We start from the raw sequence: 23,149 nt of genomic DNA on the forward strand, positions 1-23,149 counted from the left end.
TTTAGGTAGAAAAAGGTCCTAAAAGAACAAAGCACCACTTGCGGATATCTGGTTGTGCTAGACTGAGGGAAAGTAACAAGTTCAGGCCAACAGCAGTGGAACCTTGGAAGAATGCAGGACCAGGTTAGTCCTGATGCTATCAGTTCATGCTGTAGCAGGCCACAAGTTTGTGGTGGATGGTCGTCGCAGTATTGCGAAGTGCAGGCCGAGCATCACAGATGGTTGCTGGTACAGTGCAAAAATCAGTTTGGGCGTTGCAGACAGTCTTTTACTGAAGCTCTGCTACGGTGATCACCCCAGGCTGTTGTTGCTTTAGCACAAAGTGCATATCTTACATTGGGGGTTCTTGAATGGTGTTTGATGTAGTGTCAGGTTCAATGGAGTGGTTGTTGCGGGTGGCAGAATCTCAACTGACCCGTTCTTAGTCACACAGAGCCCAAAACTTCAAGATTTCTCCTTTCTTCACCAAGGAGTCCTCTCTGATGCCAACCACTGATCCAGGACATGGTAGGTACATCTTGGGGATCAGGGACTCACTCTAGAAGAGGTCAGCCGGCTCAGGCAGGCCCAGTTGCAGCAGGGCAGCTGGCAAGTTGCAGGAATGCCTGTGGAGCTTTTTTTGTACCTGTAGCTCAGAACAGGTCCACCAACTTACTTACCGTTGGAGTCCCTCAGGTAGCCTGGGAATAGGGAGATGTTCCAATTCTTCTTCAACAACTCAGGCATCAAGCAACAGAGTAGTCATTTGGGGGTCCTGACAGGCCTCTAGCAGCAGAGCATTCCTGTGGTAGCAGCAGGACAGTCCTTTGTGAGTCCAGGCAACCCTCTAGCAGCAAGGCATTCCTCTGGGGAACAAGGCAGTCCTTCTAGAGTTTTCCACATGTCCAGGAGTGTACTGAATATTTGCTCTGAGGGTCCAATATTTATACCTGGTGAAAGCCTTTGAAGTTGGGGAAACTTGTAGGATACCCTCACATTTGGTTCTGGAAAGTTCTTTCTTTCCCCTGCCACGACTCCAGGTAGTCTAGATCGACAAAAGACTGGTGCCAAATTCCTGTGTCTGTGTGCTGGAGACAGCCCTTTGAAATTTAAGTGGGGCAAAGAAGAGCTCCACTCCAACCATCCTGCCAACACCTAGTCCCCCTTTGTCTCACTGGTTGGGAGGAATACATAGAGGCGAACTGTCAATCTGTTCACAATCATGTGACACAAACAGCAGGCACCAAATAGTTTGGACAAAAATGCCAACTATCTAAACGTCAATGAAAAATAGTGGAGTTTGATCCTATAGACCCATAGTGGGAGAGGGATCAATCATCAACATCAAGACATGCAGGCTCCACACTAGCGACCAATGAATCTTTTCTTTTTAAAGATACACTAAGTAGCACATTAATGCTGTGTGTGGCCATCAATCATATATTATTTTCATCTTGTCAAAACAGTTTCATTTATCATATTATACAAAGCAACCTCATTTTTCGGCAGCCTGCATTAATAAAGAAACAATGGTTAGAAAATCCCCCCAAAAAGCGAAATAAGTAATCCCCTATACAAATAAATACATTAATTACATTATGTCACCAATCTGTTTAAAAAATGTACATGTCACATTCTTCTTTAATGAAGTCTAAAGAGTGAAATGAGGAGTGGAATTGTTTACTCGGTCCAGTTCCCTTGTCTTAGTCCATTCCTACCTCAACAGCTTTTTGGACTCCATTAGTGTCTGATAAGCTCACCCAAAGAGTTTCTTAAGGGGTAGCTTTACTTGCTTTTTTGATACCTGTACTAAATGGTTGTGGTCACAATATGGCCAGAGCTATCAGAAGAAGTTGTTGTTGATTTGGTGGCCCCCTCATGAAGAACTGTCCACTCCGTATCTGTTTGTGTTGATGGATTTATTCCTGAGACAGACTAAGGTAAAGTGTATTGGAAAGACTTGCTCAAAGGGAGCCTTAATTTGCTGGAAAGCATCTGTCAGAGAGAAGGCTTTCCAAAGACTTGGTTGTCAGACAGTGAGGTGCAATTATGTTCTACAGAGGTGGAGGGGAATCTGGCAGCATATGGAATCTAACATCATGAGAAGTGGAATTGTGGAACCATTCAATAATACCTTAAAAGCCTTAAAATAATGTATTTAGTTAGCACATGTGGATGGAAAGACTAGTTGGAAAAAAAGGCAACTGGATAATGCCCTTTTTAAATGTTCGGGGACAGAAAGGCTACTAACTAGTCATCTCCTGCATGTATATCTTGGTCTAGGAATAGTGTGAATGTGTCTCTTTATGATCAGTAGAGGAAGAAGAGGGAGAGGTGTCACAAAAAGAGGAAGTGTGATTTTGACTCCAAACATGCCACAAAGTGTACACCAGTTTCAGTAGGAGATTGGGTTAAGGTACAAGCACTTATGGGCTGTGCATCTTGATCGGATTTCACACAATCTTTGAAAGTTAAGGCATTCAATAATTCCATAACAATCAGTGACCAAATGATCTGGAACTTAAGTAAAGTGTATGTCTTTGTGTCTTGGAACCACAGAGATAGAATGAGCAAGTGGAATGGCATTATGTGTCAGATAACCTTGAGCTGTGCTACAAGGACAATGACTGACCGTGGGTGGGAAGTGGGGCTGGGAGAGAGTGAAGAAAGCAGTGATTCTGGTGTACATGGAGCTCCTGTGGAAAGAATGATGGGTATGTGTTGATACTTTTTATTAGGACCCTTCAAGGTTTAGTTGCAAAGGGCACTCCTTCTACCAATTGAGGTACTCTGTAACAAATTAACACAATCAATTTAGGCAAGCATACATGGATGCATTGCAACCAGTTTGAACATGCTTTTCTTGCCACTCTTCAGTTATTTGTGGCTAATCACCATAATCCCTAAACCCACTTGCAGATACTACCAGAGTTTACCCTTCTGTTCTCTGTATGATAAAATTAGATATAAAATAATAATTGTTGGTTTTCAATAACAGGTTCATTTACAGAGCTTTTTGGGGTTGTGCCCTTGAGAAAATATCAAACAAGAATTACAGACAGAAATCTGAGCCCAGTTGGAGTTTTTTTTCTTTATCTTCTACCTAAAATGTCCTTATATAAATTCAAACTGTAAGGGTGTCATTGAAGAAAGGAGAAACCAAAAATGAGAGGTGGCTGGGTAGTGTACTAAGCTGAGGTTTGTGTAATACACAGAAGTAGCTGGAGCATTGAAAAGCAGTGAGAGAATGATAGTTCTAGTCAAGGCGAGGGACGTGCGGTGGCGCCGACTGAATGACCAGGTTCTAGGTTTCAAGGTTGCAGAAAGTCATCTGGAAGGAACAGGATTCCAAGTTAGGTTGCAAGACCCCAGCTTCCAGATAAGTGTCAGGGTTGCTGTTGTTACAGGCGACGGGGCTCAGAACTCACAAGTTGTGCTGGTGGGAGACACAGCTCTATCTTCAGAAGGACTGAGGAAGCAAAGTGGGCAACCGCACTTTGAATGTGGTAATTATAGTCCATCATGCATGTGCAGAGTGTGACCTGCTAATGAGAAAACAATCTCTGTCAGGAAACAGAGACAGGAAACAGGGGCCCTGGATGAGTCAGCAGTTGTTGTACAAACAAAAACAAATTACCAAAAACTCTGGTAGACCCAAAACTGAGGTCTTTAAATGCTCAGTAGTGTATAAATAGTCAGCAACCCCTGTACAACATACCAGAAACAAAATACCTGACACTGTGGCAAGAAACGGATATCTTTAATTCCTTAGCAGTTCATAAGTAGTCAGCAGCTGTTGTATAAACAAAAATACCAGACGTTCTGACAGGAAACAAGAATAGCAGGAAACAGAGGACTTTAGTTGATTCCTCAGTAGCACTTGCACACCTTTAAACAAACTGATTACAGTGCACACAAACTAATTTTTATAACATGCCTTTTAAAAGAAACAGCTGAGCATGCAAATAAAGTACATAGCAGAGTACATGGCTCCTGCCCAATGGAAAGAAATAGTGATGACAACAAGGAACATAAAGCACAGGCAGACCGAGGTATGACATTATGTAAGGATGCTCCAAAATGCCAGGATCAAGGGGCACCATTATGCTAGAGCTACTAGAAATAAGATACAGTGGCTCACCATTAGTGAAAGGGATAACTGAGGTGTGGTAGGACTTTCAAATGCTCGCACACACACACACACACACACACACACACACACCCACCCACACACCCACCCACACACACACTGTTCCCAGCTTTGTCACTCTTAACCCATTCTGTACACGTCATATACACTTAATCACACATGCACAAATACATTGGTGACAAGCACATAGAAACAACAGCACACAAACATACACAGACATGTACACAACTTCCATGTGCTCTGCCCATTATCTAAGTGCCTACTACTTACCTTGCTTATGTCTCAGGCAGCATCTGAGTCTGGTCCATCTGCACTATCGAGGTGGTTTTATTCTTTTTAAATGTCTGTGAACAATGACAGGCATTGGGTCTCTTCATTGAATTGTTGCTTCTGCCAGTCATGCTTCTACTAACCAATGGAAGGAGGTATTTGCTTGGATTAAGGGCTTATCCATTCTGCATACCACACAGTCTTTCTGTTTTCCCTTGCATTGACATACAGCATGTGAATGAAGGATAACATATAATTAAGTCTGTAATACCAGTGATCATGTCTGTCAGACTTTGAAGGAACCTGAAGTGCTACAAGCGGACCTGTTACTGCCTAAGCAAGGACCCAAGTTTTTCGACAGTCCCCACACCTTTGGCATGTCCAATTCAACAATAGCCCATAGTCTATCCATGTTCTGGTATGGTGGAAATGTAATAAGTGCTTCCTTGCTCATAAGTACTTTAAATTGTGTTAGCCCTTCTGGTTTATCTCTGTTCCTTTTAAACTGTGAGCCTCAAAGATGTAACAAGACCAAGGTTATAAACTCTTGAAAGAATTATTCAGCTGACTGTTGCTTCCAAGATATTGCACTTTTTCCTGACCTTCCTGACCAATTTGCACAATCCCACTAGAACCTCAGGTCCCAGGGCACTGGAATATTGTGATTAGAACCAGCTGTATCTGCGTGCCATAGAAGGCCCAAAGGCATTGCTCAGCAAAGCTTCTCAGGCCCCTCGCTGCGTTGGTATGTTATGTCCCGAATGTGAATGGCTAGGATTCACTTAAGAAGTATCAACAGTACGGATTATTGAAGCAAAAATTCACGTGGTTTGTAAGGTATCTGTTCTCTTGGTTTTAGACCCTGATGGAAAACGCTGATCGTTGCAGACATAAGATGCAGACGGCCTCCAGTCTGATTAGCGGGTTGGCTGGCGAGAAGCAACGGTGGACCGAACAAAGTAAAGAGTTTGCTGCACAGACAAAAAGGCTTGTTGGTATGTAATATCTTCTGCTAACATGTTTGTAACGAAACACTGTTGGTCTCGGGAAGAACGCTTTTAGACTATACAACGTACTGTAGCACTCGACCAATAACGCCTGAACATAACGGTGGGAGGGTACAGAATGATGTCAGTCGTCAGAATCCAAACACTTGACATGGAAGTGTTAACGCGTCCCTCTATGTTAATTTATACACATTAGGACTCGTTTTAGGCCGATGAATCTTTTGACCCAGTGGTGAGACACGGTAAGACGAGGTAACTGATCAATATGTCAAGCAATACATCAATAATATTATCAACATATATCACCACAATATATTTCAGTTTAGACATTAGTTAAACTGTCGGCGCAACCATGACCTTTCAGTCATGAATAACCACACCTTTGTTGAAGTTTTGTGAATTTTATTCCCTATTGATTACTATCTAACAGCAGATGTATTAATCTCAAAACCAAGAAGCAAAGGAGCATAGTCACGATATGGCAACTGTGATAAGATTTTGACAATGTAAAGATCAGAACCATTGAGACACTAACGTAAGAGATACACAAGTCAGAATGCATAGAACATCATATAAACCCAGTTCAGCATAGTACAATGTAAGTCACTTCTGTTGGTGTCAGTCAAGGTGAATACCTAATCTAACCGCTAATTGGCATCAGCATTGTTAGACTTCATGCAAAACAATTTAGAACACCAATTTGAAAAACATCTAACTAGGGTTTCTAACCAAAAATACAGCAGTTGGTACCTAGAAAGGAAAAGCATTTAGACGAATTACAATAGCAATTGTCATAGTTACCCTCTTCGGAATGAGTCAGCATACAGGATCAGTCTTTGTCTTCAGGACATCAGTTAGAGCGCCAACAGTCTATTTCATCTAAGGACAGGGGACACTTCCCTCATAAGGAGGGAAAGTGTAATGGGGCAGTCTATGGATGAGGATGGTTTTGTCTAAGTCTCAAATCACCAAATAGAGTGAGAGGGTTTCTGGATGCAATCGATATCATTCCCTACCTAATGCTCTCGAGTCTCCTGTGTCATGAGTTTTTATTCCTTTTTCATAATACATTCCCCCAAAATTCTATTGGATAGTCACTACACCCCACTATCTTCAACCTATCAAATTATACATTAAGTAATGCATTTGTCATTTCATGATAAACTAGAATATTTTGATTGGTCTTCATAATTGACGTTTTTCGTAGGTGGCACATCCGGGGTTACTTCATTTTCTGGCACGTTCATCAGGTCAAAAGTTCCTTTGTCCATGGTCGAATGTCCTTGGAAATTTCCATAATTCTTGCAAAGCGTATAAAACTTATACTAAAACATCTAGCAAGCGATGGGAATACAACTGCCATTGATACAATAAGCGGAGAAAAGAACAAATGCTGGGTCATGGCATTTTGCGAGTCAGCACACTGAAGGAACAGAAAAATACGCTTTAATATGAGAGCTACACGACTAAGTTTTCAACTCACGCTAACTTAAGACTCATGGATTCTAATAAACGTAATCCTTGTAGATGTTAACATATTCAATTAATCATAATGCAAGCAATTATTTCTTATAATCGACATTAGTATATAAGTACAATAGCAGCTTCACACTTATAATTGCGTTAAGAATACATTCAAGTGGATAATATTTTGTGATCGTTTTTGTATGCAGCATTGTTAGATATAAGCATTTCACATCTAATATGTAATATTTAAACTACGCTCTCTCAGAAGCTATCCGCGTGCCACCAGATTCAGAAAAAAAACACCGAGCTAATTCTTTTTTTTATGTTTGTGCATCGTTCATAATTGGAAAACTAATGGACCACCTAGTGAAAAGTATGAATCTTTTTCTTTTACCCAATATTACATCCTAAACACTTGCGAACTTTAGGCTTCCCAGAATGTGTGTCTGTTTCAGGACTACGGGTTGAAATGTAGAGGCTATGGTTACCTCGTTTACGGAATTGCTCCTTTAAACAAACAGATTGTCCTCGGACCTTTGTACGTAAATGTTTTTGCAGCTGTTAAAATTGGAAGGAATCAGTTGTGAAAGCATTCTAAAATACATAACACATCTATTTCATATGCATCATGCTGAGCGTAATAGAGTGCTTTAGTAAAATAAAAACTTGGTCCAGGAGTAATCTTTGTTGAATACTTTGGGCTCATTAATTCTGTACTGATTTTGTTGCTTACATAACCAAAAGGATAAAATCATATGCCCTCAAAAACGACTTCCATTTAAAAAGTGGAGGATAATTATTTTCCCTTTCTCTTAAGGCAACAAAGCAAAAACAGAAGTGCAGGTTCAAATTGTTAGTGTGGAGAAAAGCAAGTAAGAGGTGAAAATGCTGCAAAGTATTATTGCTCCATTTTTCACATTGGTGAAAACGTTCTATGCTGTTGTCCGTCTGAATAAATTATGGTATGGGCCCCATTACAATGAAGCTGGTCATTTAAAAGCACCTCAGCAGTTTTTTGATCCTGCTATGTGAATTTGGATGGAAAGCCTGTCTTAAGAGTTAGGAGGGTTAATTCAGTTAGGGATACTGAGGAGCATCATGGGGTAGCAGCAAGACATTAATCAGCAACATAGGGGAGCACTAGGCCACTCCATTATTTCCACTTACCCTCAACACCTCCCTTTCCTCTCCAGAGCTTAAAAACAGTAACATCTGATAGAGACTTCTAGTTGCAGATTCCTTACCTTTGAATTTCCCCAGCGTTAGACTGGATCTGGAGATTTTTCTTCAAGCAGGACCTCTGCGCCTCGTCGGGTGGCGTCAGTCGACTCCGGGGACGTTGTTGGCGTCGTACTCGCTGTGATGATGTCGCAGACGTATATAGGTGCCACCCTGGCGTGCTGACGTCAGTTATTTTCTTTCCACACCAGCCTACGCGCAGATCCGGAGAACAGCTACCTCAGTCATTTTTTGACTACGTCGTCATTTTTTTACATATTTTTGACGAGTTCATGGATGCGTCAAGGATGTCCTGCAAGCCCGGATTCAAGCCCTGCGACTCCTGTCACCGAAATATGTTGGTGACGAATCCGCACCTCGTGTGCTTATGGTGTTCGGAGCGCGATCACGACCCGAAGTCGTGCTCCAAGTGTCGGGCCATGAACCCGTAGGCTTTGAGGGAGCGGTCCCTAAAGCTCATGGCAGCCCGACACTCGACTCCGCACCGCTCACGGTCCTGTCTGAGAGGAAGGTCATGAGACCGGCGGCCGAGTCACCACCCGTCTTCGTCCTTCAAGTCATCGGGACATTCAGGTCACAAAAAGAAGTCGCTGAAGAAGGACAAGCGTTATTCGACTTCACCCCATAGATCGGATGATAAGACGCGGGAAGAGCATCGATGCTCTATACCTCTGTCAATGGAGCCTTCATCTGGGTCGGCTCCGTACTTCGCCGAGTTACCGGTAGCCGAAACCACCCCCGCCCAACTTAAAGAATTTTACGAGGCCATGCGCCTCATTTTTGAGCAGTCCAACCCACCTTCGGAGCCTTCAGGCACAGGTGAGTCGGTTGGGGTTCCCTCCGTTTCAAAGCCATCGGCTTCAACCTCAGCTCCTGAGGGCCCCTCCGTATCCAATTGCGGATCCGTCATGACGCCGGTTGTGCCACGGCAACCTTCCCCAGCGTCGGGTCAGACGTCGCCGCTCCCGATGTCCGTTGCGCCCACAATCAAAGTCGATCCCATCCTTATACCTGATGACCCGGGGCGGGAACAACATCAATCAACTTTGATTCCGTACTCTATAGGCTCTCCTGGGCCCAGGGTTGGTCTAGACCCTTATTCTTGTGGCTATGGATACGGGGAGAGTATGGAGGGGTCGTTGGACCCTTTAGAATACCAGCTTGACCCCCAAAATGGACTGGGTGCAGGATTTGGGTGATGCCAGTGGACTACACACCTCCCCTGACACTGGTATGCTCTCTCCTCCTAGCGTGGCTACAGAGGAGGGTGCTTCTTACTCTATGGTGGTGAGAAGGTCGGCTGAGGTCCTGGACCTCGAGCTTCCTTCTGTGGAGGTTAGGCCTAACAACCTAACCCCTTTTACCGTTTAATGAATCAACACTGACAGTAGTCCTTTTGGGTACTTGGTCCAGACCCAGCACAGGGGCTCCTGTGAATAGGGCTATTGTCCGCCGCCATTGTCCTGAAATTCCTGACTCAGCACCCCACGCCTGAGAGCCATGTCATCCAGACTTCTTCTTCATCTGGCGCATTCCCTGCCGCACCCCCGGATAGGGAATCAAAAAGACTGGATAATTTGGGGAAGAAGTTCCAACAATCTAGCGCTGCTGTCCGTGAACACTGCATGCCTTTTGGGCTGCTATTCCCACACTCTTTGGGATACGGTTAGCAAGTGCTGCCTGCAGTTCCGGAGGAGGCCAGGGCTGTCCTGTCCTGTCCCAAGCCGTAACAGATGGGAGGGATGCAGCTAAGTTCATGACTCGTTGTGGACTGGATACCACCGACTCTCTAGGCAGATCGGTTGCATCGACGGTGGCATTGAGACACCAAACCTGACAGAGAACTTCTGGCTTTTCAGGGATGTCCAGCAATCCTTGATGGACATGCCCTTTGATGGCACACGTCTCTTCGAAGACAAGGCAGACTCTGTGCTCGAGCGCTTTAAGGATTCCCGCGCCACGGCCCTGTCCCTTGGCCTTGTGCCTGCACCTAGACCCCAGCAGTCCGTCTTTCGCCCCTTTCGTGGCTACGGAAGGGGCACCCAACCGTGTCCTTTTCCCTCTGGCCACAGAGGGAATGCTGTACAGCCCCTGAGCGGATGCGGGATTCCCCATTCCCGGGGATCAGGGAGCCAGCAGGTCACCCAGTCCACCCCGCCCCCTGCTCAGCCTCCAAGCCTTCCTAGTACGCAGGGACAACAGGAGCCAGTAGGCGGCACGATATGCCATCATCTGCCCCAGTGGCAAGCCATTACCTCGGACAGGTGGTTACTCCAAATTGTCCGAAAGGGCTACTCCCTCCCCTTTGAGAAATCTCCTCCAGCCATGCTACCTTCATACAGTCAGATATCGGAGAATCATATGGCGCTTCTCCGCGAGGAAGTTCAAACCCTTTTGGCCAAAGGAGCTATTGAGAGGGTTCCATTGCCAGAAGTAGGTTGTGGTTGCTATTCCCGCTACTTTGTGGTTCCGAAAAAGGACAAAGGTCTTTGACCTATATTAGATCTTCAGTCCCTCAGTCTCTTCCTAAAAAAGGAGAAGTTCAAAATGTTGACATTGGCTCAGGTCCTATCTGCCTTGAATCCCGGAGACTGGATGGTAGCATTGGACTTGCAAGACACATACTTCCATATTCCCGTCTTGCCGGCCCACAGAAATTACCTACGATTCGTAGTAGGTCACGAGCACTTTCAGTTTACTGTGCTCCCCTTTGGCCTTGCCAGTGCCCTCTTGTGTTCATGAAGGTGATGGTAGTGGTGGCAGCTCATCTGCGCAGGTTGGGGGTCCCAGTCTTCCCCTACCTTGACGATTGGCTGTTAAAGACGGACTCGCCCCCGACAGTTGTCTCCCACCTTCAAACCACGGCAAACCTTTTGAATTCGCTGGCGTCACTTTCAACGTCACACCTGACTCCTTCTCAGACGCTCTCTTTCATCGGCGCTGTTCTGGATACAGTGCAGTTTTGGGCATATCCTCCCAAAAAGCGAGCCCAGGATATTTGGGCTATGATACCGATGTTTCAGCCTCTGTTCTGGATTTTGGTGAGAATGACTCTGAGGCTGCTGGGCCTCATGGCTTCCTGCATCCTGCTAGTTCAAAATGCCAGATGGCATATGCGAGATCTGCAGTGGGACCTGAAGTTCCAGTGGGCAGAGCATCAGGGAAATCTCTCCGACAAGGTCCAGATCTCGGAAGGGACTGCGAAAGACCTGCAGTGGTGGTTAATAAATCAGGTTTGGGTCAAGGGCAGATTCCTCTCCTTTCCCCAACCAGATCTTATGGCCGTGATAGATGTGTCACTTCTGGGATGGGGTGGCCACATGGGAGAGGCAGAGAACAGAGGCATCTGGTCTCCGCCGGAGACTGTGCTCCATATTAAACATCTGGAGCTCTGAGCGATTCAACTAGCATTGAAAGCATTTCTTCCCTTCCCCAAGGGGAAAGCAGTGCGCGTGTTCACAGACAACATCACCGCCATGTGGTATTGCAACAGACAAGGAGGAGTGGGGTCGTGGATCCATTGTCAAGCAGCCCTTCGGCTCTGGACTTGGCTGGAACATCAGGGCATTTCTCTGGCGGTTCAGCACCTGGCAGGCTTCTTGACTGCCATAGCAGACAAACTCAGCCGACGATGCGTGGTCTACCACGAATGGCGTCTCCATCCGGAGGTGGCGCAAGGTCTCTTCCTCCGGTGGGGAGAACCTTGATTAGACTTGTTTACGCACAATGTTTTGCACGTTGGAGTTTTCAAGGCGGCACTCGCCCAGCTACGCTTTTGGTCACAAGTGAAATTCAGGCCTCCTGTACGCCTTTCCGCCAATACCACTTCTGCCCAGAGTTCTGAAGAAGATCAGGCAAGACTGGGCCCAAGTAATACTGGTAGCTTCCGACTGGGCACGAACAGTCTGGTATCCCCAGCTTTTGAACATGGTCATAGCTCCTCCGATCAGACTGCTCCTTCGGGACGATCTTCTGTCGCAGCAGCATGGGAAGGTCTTCCACCCAAACCTGTCAACTCTGCGACTTCTTGTGTGGAGATTGAGCAGCGACATTTGACGTCTTTTGACTTGCCACCCGAAGTCTGTGATGTTATCTTGGCAGCCAGGCGTCCATCAACCAAAACTGTATACTCCTGTCATTGGAAGAAATTTTTGGCATGGTGCATCGACAATTCTGTCGATCCTCTATCTGCTCCTCTCTCAAGTTCTCCTCTGTATTCTTTCCCTTGCCCGGCAGGGTTCCACCTTGGGCACTCTTAAGGGATATCTCTTTGCTATCTCTGCTTTCTTAAGGTTACCTGATCAGCTTTCCTTATTTAAATCTCCCATAGTTGGGAGGTTTCTTAAAGGCCTCACACATCTCTTTCCTCCTATCCCATTCATCGTGCCCCAGTGGGATCTCAGCCTTGTCTTACCTTATGTGTACCCCGTTTGAACTGCTTCAGAACTGTCCTCTGAGGCTCTTAACTATAAATACTTTCTTCTTAATTGCCATTACTTCTGCCCGCAAAGTTAGTGAACTCCAGGCTCTGTCATTTAAGCCACCTTTTCTTGCCTTACATCCTGGCAAAGTGGTGCTTCGCACGAGGGCTTCTTTTCTACCTAAGGTAGTGACACCCTTCCATGTCAGACAGTCCATCCCCTTGCCTACCTTTTATGCACCCCCCCCATCCCTCTCATGAAGAGGAGAGACTCCATCGTCTGGACCCAAAAAGAGCATTGGTGTTCTATCTTGATCGTACCAAAGACTTCCGGGTGGACGATCAACTCTTTGTGGAATATGTGGGTGCAAAGAAGGGGAAGGCGGTGCAGAAGAGGATCATTTCACGATGGGTACTTTTATGTAACAAAATGTGCTACACTCTGGCTAAAAAGCAACCCCGTGAAGGTTTGCGAGCTCACTCCACCAGAGCTACTGCTGCTCCCACAGCACTAGCACAGTGCGTTCCAGTCCTGGATATTTGTCACGCAGCAACGTGGGCATCCCTGCACACTTTTACTAAACACTATTGCCTAGACAATCAGGCCTGAAGGGACGGCTACTTTAGCCGTTTTGTCCTGCGGGACTTCTTGGTGTGATCTTGGTTCGCAGCCCACCACCGGGGATGCTATTGCTCAGGAATTTATTCAAAGGTAAGGAATCTGCAACTAGAAGTCTCTATCAGATGTACAAGCTACTTACCTTTGGTAACAAAATAACTGGTAGAGACATATTCTAGTTGCAGATTCCTTATCGAACCGCCCATCCTCCCTGCACTGCAAACTGATTTCTAGGGACAGGAACTTTCCCTTAAGTGCCCTAGTTTTGGCGCACCACTCTGTTCTTCATGGCTCTGCGCTACTGGTGTGGAAAGTCATGAAAAGAAACTGATGTCAGCGTGCCTGGGTGGCGCCTATATATACGACCGCAACGTCATCACGACGAGCACAACGCCAACGACGCCCGCGGAGTCAACCAACGCCACGTGACGGCGCGCAGAGGTACTGCTTGTAGAAAAATCTCCGGATCCAGTCTGACATCCGGGAAAATTCAAAGGTAAGGAATCTGCAACTAGAATATGTATCTACCAGATATTTCGTTACCGAAGGTAAGTAACTCGTACTTTAGGCACAGGAGTATCCAGTGACCTAGTTCCGATAGCCTCCACATACAGTAAAGACACCATACACCTATTATCCTTCGCATTATCTTTTTTTTTAGCACCCTATATTCATGAGGGGAGTTAAGAAGGGAGTGGTACACTGTTTGAAGCTGCATAATGCAGCCTAACGTTCAGTAAGAAAAAGCCAGTTTTGTGCCATGCCTTTTGCCTTTAAACCCTTGTAGAGTACTGAAACAACCCATTGAAAGTAGAGCTCACAGCACCTATATTTGGACAGTTTCTTGAATTTGCTTGGATGAAGCCTATTGATTACATGGAATGGAGGGAGTTTCTGACAGTGTCACAAGAGCAAAGCATATCTGTGGAAAGATGGCTGAATGATCCATGTTGTACCATGCTTGGCAAGTGGCATGAATGGTATTTATTTCTCACTGCACCCTTGTAGACTTCACACTAAAAACAGTAATCAGTGAACTTGAGTCAAGCAATTTATTCTCTGCAAAGAGAAACTTAAAATATGATGGGGGTGACAAAAAAAACTGCATTGTGATCCCGTGCAACCATATAATGCATATGGCAATATTGAACAGCTAAATCCACTCCCTCCGTGTAATTCTGGTTTGATTACTAGTCCATGGCAATCAAAACAGCGACAACTTAAATTTGATAAGAAAATGTCTTGGATATATGGATTGCTATTTCCAAATACAGACAAAGAAATTTGTGCTCAAACATAATTTAAATGACAGCAGACCTTCCTGTCCTGGGGAGTGGCAAAGCTGCTCATCTATTCATCTGCAGTTCAAGACTGTCAAGTGACTTGCCATAGTTGTTCGTGCCATGTCACCTACGTAGCTGAAAATCTGGATCCCCATGTACTTTATTAAATCCGTATGCCAATGCAAAGAGTAGTTGTGATAACAAATATTTTTTTGAGATGAATGGTAGTCTATCACAAGTAATAAGGTCATTATCTTGTTAGGTCCAGTTAAAGATTTAGTTTAAACCTGAGCTCAGCCCCTGGTAGCTATTGCACAAAGCAAGTGTGCTAGAACTACCAGATTTCTCAAAATCCTTTAGGGGGCAAGGCATGAGGCTATATCCGAGGACGGATCAACAGTGTTGGAATGTTCTGCGAGGTCCCTGTGAAGCAGTTGGTCTTATCGAGATAAAGGAAAAAATTAATTTTGCACCCAGGGAATCCTTTAGCTGTTTGGATACTTTTGGGCAACTTTTGCCGGGCGCAGACTCTACCTTTAGACTGATTTAGATCTGGGCAGATGGAATACTCTGTCACAAATGTGACGGCTATCTTGTCCACTGTATTACGATCTCCATAGGATATAATCGGATTGTAATATGGCAGACGGGAATCTACATCTTTGTCCTGGATACAACTGGTAGCAGGTCCACCCTTTCAAGTTTCCTCACAGAACTCAAACAGCAGGTGCAATCAATCTTCAATTCTTCCACTGATCCTGATTGTTCTGAAGAAGTCTTGGGGCACCACATTTAGGAATGGCACTAGCTTATGGGTGGAGGTGACTCCGGTCTCCTCCATAACCAATAGAGTGAAAGTTCCCAGGTTTATTCCAACCCACTTTTACAGCTGTTCCTGTGTGCCCTACTGCCAATGATCCCACAGTGCCCCTCACTCACTAAATGCAAGATGCAGAAACCCTTCCCTCCTTGTGCAGAACCTATGTGCCTATCAAGAGATGTGGTTAGGGTGCGTATCTCTGAAGATGCCATAACAGTTCTGGTGACAGCTTTTCCCGTACAGGTTTTGGCACTTACATGTCTGGAAGGACGAAAGGAGGGGCGTGTTCAGGTGTCATCTGACATCTGCTTTGAAGTAAATTGAGATCCAGGGCACAGCTGAATTGGTCTTCCTGCCAGGGGAGCAAAAACATTTACCCACACCCAGAGGATTGTCTCTGCTCTGTGAGCAGTTTTGACACCACATCAAGGCTATTCACCAGGTGGGTGACAGTTGGAGGGCTAATGCAAATTAGTCTTCTGGAGCTTCAATCAAGGAAAAGGTAACTTTCTAGTCCCTTTTCGTTGATGTTTTTTGAAAACCCATCATCACCATTAAGTTGGGCCTTCAACAAATGTTACAAAATAGTGGTTTCATAATTTTTCTAACTGGGCTTTAGTCTGAGATAGATGAATTAATATTTCAATTGCTTCTCAGTGTTTCTCTATCAGCTATCCAGCCATCCTACCTTTAAAATAGCTTTTGGGTGCTAGTCACATGTTAACTTTGAAATTCTATGTGTTCTACTTTTAAATAACATCCACCCTTCCTTGTGAGCTAGAAAGCCTACATAGGAGTAACTTATCAGTATTTAAAAGGCAGTATTCTCCTGTCAAATGGGTAACTTTTTTTTTTTTTAACTTTATTTATGAATATAGAATGACAACACATAAACTGCACTGTTCATAGGATATATCGCAGCATCTCAGCTTTACATTTCAGAACAGGAATCATAAGTATGCATCACATCTTCGGGAGAGTCACCAGAGATACAGGAGTACAACCCATACAGAAAATGATAAATTGAACTGATCAATATGGCTGCAAAAACGATTGCTGCTACACAAGCGATACTAGGGCTGCTGAACAATATAGCTCATGCACCAAATGCGCAACAGCGTGGAGCACTTTACAGCAAAACCAGTGCGGAAAACTGCCACTGAGTTCCCGCAGAACATCCAAATCAGGGGGAGAGCTACAAAGCTCAGTATCACAAGAGCTCCGCACCCCACAGGCAGAGTCTAGCATGCATGCATGCAGAAGAAGAAATGAACATCCATTCTTCAACGACAATTCCACGGTGGGAGGGGGGGGGGGGAAGGTGAGAGCGGACAGCGGAGGGGGGGTGGATCCCACACACCCAATTATCACAAAACATTCAAGCAGTCTACAGACACTTTGTCAGCCATGAATGATGATATCCCATCTCAGCAAGTAGCAGCCCCATCTGAGGAGTCCCCGGTAATCTCTATAGGGACCCCCAATAGGGTATCAATCATACCCCTCCATCTCTCCAGATCGCGCTCTGCATGCTCATCCACACGTACGTTTCAAAGTCGAAACTCGTCTGCAGTCGCCCACTCAACAAGATCCAACCACTAAGTATCATGCAGCGGAGGGGATGGGCTTGCCCAATGTATCGCAATACGCCTCTTGGCGAGTATGAGTCCCAGTTGCGCAAATCTGTAACTCATTTTACAACCTTTTTTGGGGCGAGGAATTAAACCAAGTAGGCAGTGTTTCCTAGTTGCCTCTACGTTAATTTCTGACCCTTCTCTAAGTGTCTGCACTATTTGAAGCCAAAAGGGTTGAATCACACTACATAACCATGTCGTGGTCAAAATTAGCAGAGGCCGCGCCACAACGAGCACATCTGCCAGGGCACGCTAGAAATATTCTGTGGAGGCGGTGTGGTGTCAGGTAAGCCAGGTGAATTAATAAATATGTGTCAGTTTAAATCTTGCATTACTAGTGGCATGCTGCACCAAGGAACAAGTTCTAGACCATTCACTATCTGTAAGGGGACCATCCAGATCAGCATCACAACTGCCTCTAGTCCCCCGTAAGGCTCATCTGCCTGTCTTTTTTGAGAGCCCTGTAGAGCTGGGAAATGAGGCCCCGGACACAACCTGGGTCAATGATAGTCGCCGCAAGGCAGGATTCTATCGGTTCAGTAGGAAAAGAGGTCCAAATCTCACGTGCCATCTGCGGGAGGCTAGCGGATTGCAGAAACTGACCTTGGTCAATTCCAAAAAGGGATTGCACTTCTCACCAAGTAATAAACACGTTGTTTTGGTAAAGATCACCAGCGGTATTACAACCGCTGTCTCGCCACTTCCCGAAGTCTAGTGTTGCTGCAGCACTGGCAAAGGGGCGTAGCCACCACAGCTGAAGCAAGGACACATATGATGATTTGCGCAACACCTTCACAAAGACCTGCTCCCAGACCCGCAATACCTGCGCAACCAGGGAAAAAATTTATTAAAATTGTTATTTATCCATATATACTGGTTTGTTTGTAAGTGGTAACAAATATATATATATATATATATATATATGTTTAAACATGTAAAAATGTACATTACATAAGTGTAACATTGAAAACATAAATAAAAATTGAAACATGCTTCATCTCTTTCACCTATGGGAAAATAGAATTAATAATAATATTAACCAAATTTATTAAAATAGTAAATTTATTAAAATATGGTTATTGATTTGTTCTCAATTTCGTACATTATTAAACCAATAGCATATAAATATACAACAAAATTTACATTTCTACATCATAAATGCTACATATATATTATTATTATATATGTATATATATATGTATAATTTAGTTACACAACATTCTAAAACATTTCAAATAAATGTAATTTTAAAAAGGTTTCAAAAAACAGTTTTACAATGACAATTTTCAAGATAAAAAACTTTAAGAGATTCGAATTTTGATGTAAAAAAATTGACATAACATTTGGTATTTAATTTTTGTATTTCTTTATTTTTTGAACATGCTTATAATTAAAATTTTGGTTTTAACATTTACTATAAAACTTTTATTGTTTACATTTAATAAAGTAATATATATTCTATTAATTATAAATTAATATTTATAACAATGATTAATGTAGCAAAATACATTTGCAAATCTTACAATTGTAATTTGCATATCATTAAAACAATTAACCTTAAATTCACTTTGAAATATCCACTATTTGAAAATCTTTAAATTTATCCCCTGAGAACCCAATATCTTTCCGCTACAAAAAACAGATCCTTTTTTTTTAGTCATTAGTACAACTAAAAAGACAAATTTAAACAATTTCATAATTAATAAATTATCTTACTTAAAACACAAATAAAAAATAATAAACAAATATAATCAAACATAATACAATAAATTACATACAAAATAACACACACAATATTACATACAACAATATTTTCAGAATCATTACTTTTTACAATAGTAAAAATAACACTTAAACCAATATTCTTAACTTCAATATTTCTGTCGATTATATTTTTGACATCACAATATTCTTGACACAGTATTTTTGTATCACAGTATTTTTTATCAATAATTTGTCCAAATACTTACTGAGTATATAGATGTGGGTCCGGAGTATGAAAATATCACAAGCCCAGAGGCAAGTGTGATGGTGCATATTGAGTTATATGGTGCACTATTTACAAATCACTTAAGTTTGGGGCGCAGGTATTACTCCATGTTATACGTTTTGATGGTGTTGATGTTTATTTCTAAACGTTCTCAAGAGGTTTTGAGGCATTGCAAATTAGTGAGTAATGTAGAGTCTTGGGGTGTCTCATGAGTGGCTAGGCTCACAATGGTACTGTAAGCATGGCTCTATATTTTTAATCCATCGTCTCCATCTCAGGAATGTGTGTAGTGTATTTTACTGAACTATAGAGGACTGTCCATAGGGCCTGACAGAAGTGTCTTTTCATTGGCAAAAGTATACATATCAACCCCTTGACTTAAAATTGCAGGTCTTTGGAAAGTCTTCAAGAGGGTAATATCATTAGATGAATAGAAAATTCTCCAGCTGTGTAGCATGTTGAATTGCTCCAAGTCCACAATCCAAATAGGTTGGTGACAAAATAATGCCATGATGTCATCATTGGTGTAATTGAGATGTCATCAGTGATGTTATTTAACATGTCATGAGTGATGTAATATGTGAGGTCATAAGCAGTTCATTTTTGGGGTGCAAGTTATAGTTAGCTTAGTAAATTATAACTAGTCAATTTCAGTGTTTTTGTTTTTTATTTCAGCAATTAACTAACAGATTTTATAGGGTTAAAACTGACCAGCCAGAGCCTAGTTAAGGGCCTTCTGGCACTTGATGCAAGAGTGAGACCCAGTGCCTCATCCCAAGTGTCACTTGTCAATAAACTCCCCCAATCACTTATAAATTTGGGTTTTCAAGAGAGAAATAACATCCCAGCGGCTCAGGATATATGTACCCATAGAAGGGATCAAATGAACAGCCCAACTTCAGCCATAGACTGACGTGAAGCCCCCACAGTGAAGGCTGGGAGAGACGGCATACCCAGTCGCGATCCCTTTACGTTAAGCAACCAGATACCATACACCCTGGGAGTGGAGTCAAAAGTATATTGCAGTGATGTACTAAAGGAGAAGGACCGGGGAGCTTCGCCTTGTCTAAATGAGACCAGAGAAAAGCCGTCCGATATGGGGGATGGTTTTGAACTACCGATTAGGTTTCTATCTTGGAACGTGGCAGGGCTGTTTCAGAAAACAGCTAACCCTGACTGGTGCAGTTTTATAGATCAACACCATATTATTTTATTGCAGGAGACATGGGCTTCATCTGCAATTAACAGAGGTTATTGGACCTTCCAGAAGAACGCGCTTCCATCACCATCTGGCAGGGCCTCAGGGGGTTTGATAATCTGGCTAAAACATGATTTGTTCCCTAAGGTGAAGGAACTTGCAACCCCTACAAGGGATCTACTAGCTGTTGAGGTTGAAATTAGTACCACTAGGGGTCCTGTTAGTATAATAATTGTAAATATATATGTCAGACCGGGTATCCAAAGGACGCAGACTGTTCTGATGAGTATGCTAACAGACTTCCTTAATTGTCTTCCCGGAGGACGGGGTTTAATTGTCACAGGAGATTTTAATATGCAATTGAATTGCAGAGACGACAACCAGCAAAGAGGAATTCAATTAGCAGATCCATGGGATAGATCTTGGCCGGTGCAAGTTATATCTAAGAAAGGAGGAGGAGCATTAGACCTACTTGAAGATTTAATAAAAATAAAGGGATTAAGAATAGTAAATGGAAACACCAGATCAGACACCCCGGCGTCCCCTACATATAGGAGAGGTATATACTCTAGCCATCTGGACTATGTTTTAGTAGATGACGCTCTCTGGAAATCTCTTATTGACATGGTTGTTCTCCCTCTTCATGATAGTGACTATCAAGCTCTGAGTACCACCTTTTCTACTATTCTATTTAGTTGTAAATCATTGACAACATGGGCCCAAAGTAATGTCTTAACTATGACCAATGATTATAAAAATTTGAAATGGGATTGGGTGGAGAATGACGTAAACTTCCAGTTATTAATTTATAGAATAGTTGTAACAACGCTCTCCCCACTGAAGCATATAAATACGATATTGGTGGATTTGATCAATCTGCATAGTATCTTGATCACCCGGCTAAAACCACATTTTCAAATAGCAAGGAGGCCAACAGAGACTGGGACTAGAACATGGAGGTGGTTCTCTAACTCCTGCCGTCTGGCTAAAATACAGCTATTGGGAGCACTTAAGGCAGGGAACTGCAGAGAGATCTGAAAATTCAGGGCTGAACACAAAGTGGTACTTAAAAACTCAAAAAAGAGTGGGTAACTAAATATTGGAATAGGATGGTTGATGCACTTTATGAGAAAGATTTTAAATTATTCTGGAAATTAGTGGCAGACAAAAGTAGTTCTCAAGGTGTGGAGAACTTTCCCGTAATTCAGCCTGAAACTTGGGTGACGTATTTTAAAAATGTATACAGAAAACCTCAAACTAGTAGCACCACTATTCCTTCTTTAAAACCTAATGAACCTTTTGCCAATACTTCTATGGACGGGAGAGTTATATCACCTAAATTCGACCTGGATCTTTTCTCCCTAAAAAAACATCTTTGGCTCTTCGATCAATACGGAAAGGGAAGGCCCCTGGTCTTGATGGCATCCCAGGGGATTTATATTTGTCCCGACCGACAACTTTGGTCTCTGTATCTAAATGCGCTCAGCAACGAGATACTAAGGGGGGGGGGAGGACTTCCTACCACGTGGCAAGGAGCAATCATAGTCCCTATTTATAAGAAGGGGCCAAGGGAACAACCTTCCAACTATAGGCCTATTAGCCTAATTGATGTTAGTCAAAAGATATTTAGCAAGCAGGTACTGAACAGACTACAGGCTTGGATAGAGGATTCTCAATTCTCTCCGACTTCCAGGCAGGTTTTAGAAAAGGAATGAGTACAATAGATCAGGAATTCAGGTTTAACCTTCTCTGCTGGAAATACTTGTCACTTAATAAGAGCCATCTATATGTAGCCTTTATTAATTTAAAAGCTGCCTTTGACATGGTACCTCTGGATATGTTATGGAATGTCATGGAGAGCTACCAACTTGAAGGAGAATTACTAAGATTTATTAGGTAACTACATGAGAGACTTACGCTCAAGTACGTTGGTCACAAAGTGGTGATCTAACGGAAGCTAAACCGGTCAATAGGGGGGTTAGGCAGGGGTGCATTTTGGCACCAACATTGTTTAATCTTTACATTAATGGTGCGGCGGACCAACAGCTACACTGCAACTATGATGCCCCAAGGCTAGCTGGATCCCCTGTCCCCATTTTTATGTTTGCTGATGACACTTTATTAATCTCGAGAACACCCATGGGCTTACAAAATGAACTGGATGCTTTTTATAACTTCTGTTTTACAAGAGGTCTTGAAATAAATCCAACAAAATCAAAGTTCATGGCTTTTAACCCACATAAATCGTTCAGGGGGAAGATGACCATAGCAGGCCAACCAGTGGAGAGTCAGCCAATTTGACTATCTGGGGATCAGGCTAAGTGATGACCAACACTGGTCGGTGCAGATTGGGAAGAGTCTGACAGTACTCAGGCAGAGGTCAACAGCGATAGGGAGGAAAATTGCCAATACCTTGGAAGGGGAGATATCACCCGCCATTACTGTCTATAAAGCAGTGGCAGTTGCAGCTTCAATCTATGGCGCTGAGCTATGGGGATACACTAACTCTAGGTGTTTGACTACGGTAGAAAACCGTTTCATACGGAATTTCTTGCAGCTACCGATGAGTACCCCTCTCACCCCCCTTAGATTTGACCTAGCCTTAAATGAGATCCATAACGAAATTGCACTAAGACCACTCATGTATTGGGTTCGTCTTTGGACTTGGGAGTACTTGTCTACCCTCCATGTAGCATTAGATGAGTTTCTCATAGGTGATTGTGCATTAAAGATCCCTTGGTTTAGACACATCAGAGATATGTGTAAACTCCTCAAGATGGAGGAGGTGTGGAGTACTCCTCATAATTTGACCAAGGAAGTAAAAGAGCGTGTCAAAAGGTGTTACTGGGAGAATATCTTGGTTCAAACCTGGTCTAAAAAGCAAGGCAGTCGGACCCTACAGTTCCTAGACCATAACTGTAGCCCCAAATTTGAGGCCTTTATTGACAATGTAAATCCTCCCTATACTAAAACACTTAATCAAATTCAGATTAGGGATCCTCCCGCTCAAGACATTTACAGTGCGATGGAGAGTGGAGGATAGTCACTCAATATTCTGTCATTATTGTCAAAA

The 23,149-nt window shown here is 43.3% G+C and overlaps 1 protein-coding gene across 1 annotated transcript in view; it reads left to right on the forward strand.

The window, feature by feature from the left end:
- Nucleotides 1-23,149, forward strand: part of DNAH5 (dynein axonemal heavy chain 5) — a 4,110,061-nt gene that overhangs the window by 3,536,782 nt on the left and 550,130 nt on the right. Inside the window, exon 62 of the mRNA XM_069219645.1 lies at nucleotides 5,259-5,394. Within this exon, the coding sequence (XP_069075746.1) occupies nucleotides 5,259-5,394 (136 nt within the window). The remainder of the gene's footprint in view (nucleotides 1-5,258; nucleotides 5,395-23,149) is intronic.

The sequence above is a fragment of the Pleurodeles waltl genome, chromosome 2_2, assembly GCF_031143425.1.
Source record: "Pleurodeles waltl isolate 20211129_DDA chromosome 2_2, aPleWal1.hap1.20221129, whole genome shotgun sequence".
NCBI lineage: Eukaryota > Metazoa > Chordata > Amphibia > Caudata > Salamandridae > Pleurodeles > Pleurodeles waltl.